Genomic DNA, 7,922 nt, shown 5'->3' with positions numbered 1-7,922 from the left:
TACGATAATTTTTGTTGCTCTTCCGACAAGGGGAAAAGTATAGTTTTGGTCCTCTACCTTTGAGTACTTTTCTATTTTTTTCTCATTTTTTACCTCCATACACTTTTCTGTTTTAGTCCTTCAGTTACTCATACTGTTAAATTTTGTTCAGTTGGAGCCACGTCAGCCATTATATGCCATACATATTTCATATCATGAATTTTTTTTAAAAAGCCAATAGATTATAAATTGAAAATCAATTGACTTCTTGATTTATGGGACAAGAAAAAGAAAAAAAATAAGTAAAAAGCCTTCTTGAGCTTGGCAACTCCAGTCCAGATACCACCGACAAGTCATCTTCTTTTTCTTATTACGCTTCCACATGAACAGAACTCGAGTAAGGAACAAAGCGCCTACATTAGATTTACCAACATTTCCTTTCAAGTTTTTCTTACCCATTTCCCACTTTTTCATGTCCCTCTTCACTAGCCATCCCTCTCTTACTCTCTCAAACTCAACTCTGATTCAAATTATAATGCCACAGAAAATGATTCCTTGTATTAATTGATTCAGAGTGCAAGTAGAAAGAAGAGAACCTAACTGAGATATCTCCCACAAATCAAGGATCTCCTAAAAATGAAAGCTTTATTAGTGTCGTTCTCAAGATCACTAAAGCTTTACCCATTCTTCCTCTTTCCTAAGCTGGTCACAATTTGAGTTCAGCTTATGTGGCTCCCAGTGTGTTTGGGGGAATCGAAGGGAATTTGAATTCTCAACTATGAAGAAAATTCAATATGGGAGCTGAAGAAGAAAAAGAAAATGAATCGTTGGTTGATATTTGGGCCGGAGTTTTTTAATTTTTCCCACAGAGGCAGAACCTAATTAATGACGTGGAATGGTTACCATATATGGCGGCTGATGTGGCTTCAACCTACAATTAAACGGTGTTAGTAACGGAAGACTAAAATAGAAATATGTCCAAAGGTAAGGGATAGAAATAGAAAAAAAAATTAGAAAGTGGATGGAAATAGAAAAGTACTCAAACGACCAAAACTATAATTTTCCCTCCAACAAGTTACCTATTGCACATTGCACCCTTCTCGAATGTCAATTTTCCTTATGGAAAGACATTAATCACTTTAAAATTGAAATTGAATTTATTACCATGTAGGCTTAGACAATATCCCAATTTATTACCTATTGGCTTTGTCGATCTTATCTCATAGAATCTTACCATATGACTATTGGAATATATTACGGGATCCCGTAATATATTCTAATAATGACACATATATACATCTGTAATGTATATAAATTATGCATGAACATTAACCCCAGATATCCACCGTAGGAAGCCTAATTACAATTAGCTCTTTCTACCCTCACCACAATCAACGCGTCCATGAAAGAACAAATGCCGGTTGCTCCTGAAAACATTCATGTAATGCTTATTACCATTGCCTTACTAGGCCACCTGAATCCTATGCTGAAGTTCGCCCGCCGCCTCACCCGCAAAGGTGTCAATGTAACCCTAGCCACCACCGAGATGGACTGTCGTCGCATGCCGAGGAACAAGACCCTTGCCTCCGATGGGTCGCTCAGCTCCACTACTGCACCAATCAACGTCGAGTTCTTCTCTGACGGTTTGAGCCCCGAGTTCGAACGGGATAAGCATGGAGAAGTATTCTTCGAGTCCCTCTACAATGTTGGGTCCAAGAACTTATCGGACCTCCTAGCTGAACTCCACGCCAAGGGCATGAGGTTTTCTTGTGTCGTGTACAACCCCTTCTTGCCATGGGTAGCAGAAATCGCGAGCGATCACGGTATACCGTGTGCGGTGCTCTGGATACAGGCCTGGGGGGTGCTTTCCATCTACTACCATTACTGCACAAATCCTCATCATTTCATCGACATGGAAAAGGACCCAAATGCGATCATCCGATTGCCCCAGATGTCTCCGTTGGCAGTGAAAGATCTTCCTTCTTTCATTTTGCCGTCCAGTCCTCCTTTCTTGAAAAAGTTAGTTTTGGATTTTACCCGAAGTTTGAAGAAAGTGAAATGGGTTTTGGGGAATTCCTACGATGAGCTCGAGGATAAGGCGCAGTTATTGCCGATAGATTTGCGGTCTTCGCTTCGATCGGTTGGTCCATTGGTGTCGCCGGCAATGCTAGGGCAAGAAGTGGAGGAAGCTAATAATATTAGTGGTGGACTCGACACGTCGAATGTCGAAAGTTCATGCATGAAATGGCTTGACCAACAAACCCCAAACTCGGTCATTTATGTCTCTTTTGGGAGCATGTTAATTTTATCACAGAGCCTAGTCGAGAACATAGCAATGGGGTTGAAGAATAGCAATAGGCCATTCCTTTGGGTGGTGCCGCCACCGGAGATGGCCTTCATGAAGGCGGCCATCGAAGGAGAGCCACTGCACAAGTTCATGGAGGAGACAATGGGGCGGGGGCTCGTAGTGATGTGGAGTCCTCAGGAGTTGGTGCTTACCCACCCCGCAATAGCCTGTTTTGTGACGCACTGCGGATGGAACTCTGCTATTGAGACAGTATCGGGAGGAGTCCCCGTCATCGCCACCCCGAAGTGGTCGGACCAGCCCACGAATGCAAAGCTCTTGGTCGACGTGCATAAGATTGGAGTCACATTGGGAAACGTTTTGGAGGATGCGATCAGTGCAAGAGGGGTGGAGGATTGTATAAAGGAGGTCATGGAAGGGCCGAGGGCATTGGAGATGAGGAAAAGAGCAATGCAGCTGAGGGAGGCAGCACGAAGAGCTTTAAGAGATTGCGGGTCTTCTGATAAAAACATTGATGATTTTATCAATGAGATTACAGGCAAAATGTAGAATTTTGATCTATTTTCTGGTTGGGTAATGCTAGAACATATGATGATGATCAGATGTTAAGGTGACAGGCAACGTAGAGGATATTTTCAATGAATGTTATTAAGATTTCGGAAATTGGAATAAACGTGTGGTTTCTTTGTATAAGTTTTTCTACTATACTAACTTGTTTTGGGTATAAATTTTTTAGGTGAAATATTTTAGGGTAATAATTTTACTATGTCATACAAGAAATAACGGGATTAATTCCCTAATTCCCTCAATTAAAAAGGAACTTCAAACAAGAAAGGGGTTATGAACAGTGGCATCGCTTTCCACTAGTGATCATGAGATATATTCAATTCGCATTAGTCGGACTCCTCGCACTCCTATATAGTCCTATCCTATACTTATCCCATTTTAGACCTTAGACCATGTTTATAATTAAAAAAATGCGGTGATAATATTTTTATTATATATATGTATATATATCTCTATATCTATATCATTAAAAGAGAGAAGGAAAGTAGTTGGTGTAACTTTCTTTCTCCCTAAAATGCTCATTATAAAATATAAAAATAAAAAATACAAGCCCTTAATTTGAGAGGAAATTGAACAATGAAATAGTAATTTTAATACTTCCTTTTTCTTTTGATAGAGAATTTTAATACTTTAACTACTTATTTTCACCATTCCCACCCTATATCTCTTTCTCTCTCCATTCTCTCTCTCTCTCCAACTTCTCTTTCTCTTTCTCTTTCTTTCCAATTTTTTTTCGGTTACAGGGGAGGCCCATGGGCCTAGTGTATTGAAATATAAATCCTAAATAACTAATAAAGGGACACGAGTAGTCCCATTGAATATTGAACCCGAGACCTCTTGATCACCAGGCGAGAGGTGCACCACTGTACTATTCCCTCTCTTGATAACTTTCTTTCCAATTTAACAATACCTAATATAGTTATTTTTTAAAATATTTTTAAATTATTTTAAAAATATTATAAAAAGTGATTATATTACTCTTAAGAATTTATATCACATAATAAATCTATAATGTCTTGCTTTATGGAATCAAGTTTGTAGCATAAAAAACTTGTGAACTTTGCTACTCAGTTCTGGCTCAATTTGGGTGGCTTGGGTCAATAAGTATTTGATTAGAGGGAGATGTTTTTCTGGGCTCTAAAAATCCCAGGAGAGTGTTCATGGAGCTAGCTAAATCTTCTTAATTAGCTTAGATCATAAATAAGGCCTTTGATACTTAACAAAGTAGGAGCTGTGTATCTTTTTGGTACGATTCTTGGTACTGGACCTCTGGTATCTTTTTGTGAAAGAAGTTTTCGGTGCTTTCCTTCCATTCCTTCGACTGCTATGGTGAGTCATGTTTTGAGGAATAGCAGGTGGTCTGCAGATTGGGCAGCGGGATGAAATAGTTTGGATCCCACATAAATCGGGTGGCTTCACTTCAAGCAGTGCTTGGGAATCTCTCAGGCCTAAAGGAGCTAAGGTCTATTGGAGCAAAGCAATTTAGGTTTAGCGGTAATATTCCGAGAGTCTCTTGTGTCTGCCAGATGAGTTTGTTGGACGGACTGTATCCTCGGGACAGGCTGATGAAATTTGGTATGCTAGTTCCTGTTGAGGAATGTGAGTTTTGCAGCTCTGCTATAGAGAATTGAGACCACTCGTTCTTCTCTTACATTGTCACTAGAACTATATGGTTGGAGGTTTTAGTTCATATTTGGGATTCAACGGCCGGTAACAGGCTGGACCTCCAAGGTTAATTGGGCTACTGCACTTAAAGGGTGAGCGCTGGATACGATTATTCTCAAGGTAGCTCCTATGGACTAACTGTATCGATCATGTGTGGAAGGAGAGGAATGGAAGAATTTTTCAGCAACAAGTCTCGACTGTGGCTTCCCTAGTTCATCGTATCCTTAGAGACGTAAAAATGAAAGTTCAGACAATTCCAAATGTTTCTTTTAAGCATTGTTATCAGAACCGGACCGGACCGGCCTGTTCGACCGGTCGGACCGGGAACCGGCACCAAGTCCGGTCCGGTTCGCCTAAAAACCGAAATAGCAGCTTTGAACCGCCGGACCCATTGAACCGGCCGGTTTTAAGCAAAATTTCATTGAACCGGCCGGTTCTATGGGTTTTTATGGGTTTCCTATTTAATGTAAAAATTGGTTGGTTGTGTAAGGATTTAAACTCATGACTTCTTGCTTTTCATATTAGCATACTACCAACCAAGCCACCACCACTTTTTTGTTCTTTTAACTCTACTTTTAAGTACTTATTAAAATAACATATTTATTTTGAAGTAAGAAATATTAAATATAGATACTTTCTTATACTATTGTTATATTTCTTTAAAATCATCATACTTTTATCTTAATTATCATAATTTTTTTAATAATATGAATATTTATTTTATTTTAAATAAACGAGCGGTCCGACCCATCGAACCCCCGGTTGGACCCATAAACCCATGACCCCGTACCCCTTCCGGTTCATCATCCGGTCCGGTTTTGATAACACTGCTTTTAAGGCTAAACACTCCCAAATAATGAAGCTCGCACACGGTTCCAAAAAAACAAAAAGAAAAAAAATCTATAATGTGATTAAAATGAAAAAGCTGCATGCGTCATGCCGCACGTAGCACAAGTATGCAATTTATTAATTAATAGTTTAATTAGGAAAAATCTTTTTTTTAATTGTTATAAAAATCTATAAACATATTAGAAAATTATTAAAATAATAATAATTATTAAAACATTATAAGCTCAATTTTTTTTTGGATAGATAAAAAAAAGGGCCCTAAAAAAGGAGAGAGCTAGGCACCCAAAAACAAAAACCCAAAAACTAAAAAAAGGAGAAGGCTCTCCTGTAAGCCTACACTAACTTATAAAGGAAACTTAAAAATCCTAAAGATAAAATAAAAACAGGGATTAAATTTTAGATATTCTAAATATTATATTCTATTGCATGTTTAAAAGTGAAATCTGCTAAACATGTCTAATCTATATTTAAATATGTTCCTGTCTAAATAAAATATACTCACTTGATTGAGATTTAAATATTTCTAAATTTACTATTTATTAACCTGATGAAAATTTAAACCTCTCTATTTATTCATCGGTCAAGATATTTTATATTTTCTTTCCACCTCACGAGAGTCATTCTTTGATATATTTAATATATATGTTTATTTTGTTTGGTCTTAGACTTCTTGAAGGCTATTCGGTCCGAGAATATCACATTCAATTACTAACTCTTTTATAAAAGAGCCCTAAATAGGGAATCAATTACAAGAAATTCCGACCAATAGGAAATTTCCCTATCCAAATGAATTAGCACCCAAAAATCAATTTCCGATCCAGGACATGTCACGGTGCCCTATCACCATATAAATTCCCTTGAGGACTATAAAGGAGAATATCTATCATCACCTATATATATATATATATATATATATATATATCCACCATCCCCTATTTCAGCTTCCTTCACGATAGCATTTTGGAGCTTGTTTCTCAGACAATTCCAAATGTTTCTTTTAAGGCTAAACACTCCCAGCTGGCTAGATATTTAGGTTATGGGGATGTATGGACTAGTTGAATTTGCTGAACTTTGTAAATTTTGTTGCCAATGGTGATCAATAATGAAGCTCACACACGGTTCCAATAATTTCATTTATATATATAACTAAAAAATTGTTACCACAGTCACTGTTAGATTCGAACAAATTAATTATTGCTTATGTTAGGAGATGTTCTTTTCTATAGATTTGAGTTTACTGTTCCTTTGGTCCTTGAAAGATTAGCGAGTCAACACTTTGGTCCCTGAAAATTTTTTATCAACTATTTGGTCTCTGAAAAATGATTCCGTCGATCAATTTGACCTACCTGTGAAATGAGGTAACGGAAGGCACTTGTGGACTAATGCCATCACTAATAATATAAATGATCAAAACGACGTTATTTTATGATTTGAATATTAAAAAATAAAAAAAAGTTACAAAAAGTTACAAAAAAAGAAGAGAAAACTAGAAAAAGAAAAACATAAGGAGAAAAACAAAGGGAGAGCGGATTTCTTGTTGGGGCTCCTCGTCGATGACCTCCTCCACTGGTGAGGTCACTAGAGGCCCTTGAAGCCTCCGGTGATCTCACCAATGAGGAAGGTCGTCAGTGGGGGAACTCAAGTAGTCTCCTTTAGGGGTGATCGGTTTCGGGTATTCTGTATTTTTCATAATGACCGGATCCCACCTTGTAAGAGACATGTTCCAAGATTTTGGAACCGGACCCTACCCTGTTGAATCATGGAACCGGAACCTACACGGAACCTGTATCATACCACAGGTTCCGGGTACCTTGTTGGAACCTGTAAAATTTTTTCTCTCGTTAAATAAAATCGAAAATATCACATACATAATTAGTAATTACGCCAAATAGAATATCAACAAAATTTAGATTAATCAACAACAATGAAATAATAATATGTCTCATCAATCCATCGACAAAATTGAACATCAATAATACGATCTCACACAACAAAATGCCTTTATTCTGATTCATTAGAGGAGATAGTAACTTTGCTCTTTGCTCTTTTTTTTTAATAAATAATCGGTTCCGGGTACCCTATAGGCAGGAACCGGAACCGGAACTGATTTTTACAGGTTCCTAATTTTAATACCCGAAACCTACCATATTTTCAATACGTGCTATCCGGACCCTACCCGTCAGGGTAGGTTCCAACCGGTTCTGGATATACCCGGTATCCGTGCACACACCTAGTTTCCTTACCCGATTCTAATATTTTTTTTAGTTTCCTCTTTTTTTTTTAAATATTGAAATTCGTCTGTGCGTTCACGGGTGCGTCCACATTAGATTATAGTGATGGCGTTAGTCCACATCAGATTTATGTTGCCCTATTTAACGGTTGAACCAAATTGAATGACGAAATCATCTTTCAAGGACCAAACTATTGACAAAATTCTTTCAAGGACCAAAGTGTTAGCTCGTCAAATCTTTCAGGGACCAAATATTTGGTCATATTAAACTAAGAGATTATAAGTGATATACCTTATAAGAGATCATATTTAATGGATTGTAAACTC

The 7,922-nt window shown here is 37.6% G+C and overlaps 1 protein-coding gene across 1 annotated transcript; it reads left to right on the top strand.

Annotated features, from left to right (window-relative positions):
* The first annotated feature begins 1,393 nt into the window (after positions 1-1,393).
* Positions 1,394-2,833, top strand: LOC116200357 (UDP-glycosyltransferase 84B2-like). Its single transcript, XM_031531209.1, has one exon. The coding sequence runs from the start codon at positions 1,394-1,396 to the stop codon at positions 2,831-2,833; it is 1,440 nt and encodes a 479-aa protein (XP_031387069.1).
* The last annotated feature ends 5,089 nt before the right edge of the window (positions 2,834-7,922 follow it).

The sequence above is a fragment of the Punica granatum genome, chromosome 3 (genome assembly GCF_007655135.1).
Source record: "Punica granatum isolate Tunisia-2019 chromosome 3, ASM765513v2, whole genome shotgun sequence".
In the NCBI taxonomy this organism is placed as follows: domain Eukaryota; kingdom Viridiplantae; phylum Streptophyta; class Magnoliopsida; order Myrtales; family Lythraceae; genus Punica; species Punica granatum.
Note: the sequence above shows the minus strand (reverse complement) of the source record. Positions and strands in the feature narration are given on the sequence as shown.

Bases quoted from the DNA above. Each gene is read 5' to 3' on its own strand.
- LOC116200357 (XM_031531209.1), top strand. From the start codon at position 1,394: ATGCCGGTTGCTCCTGAAAACATTCATGTAATGCTTATTACCATTGCC.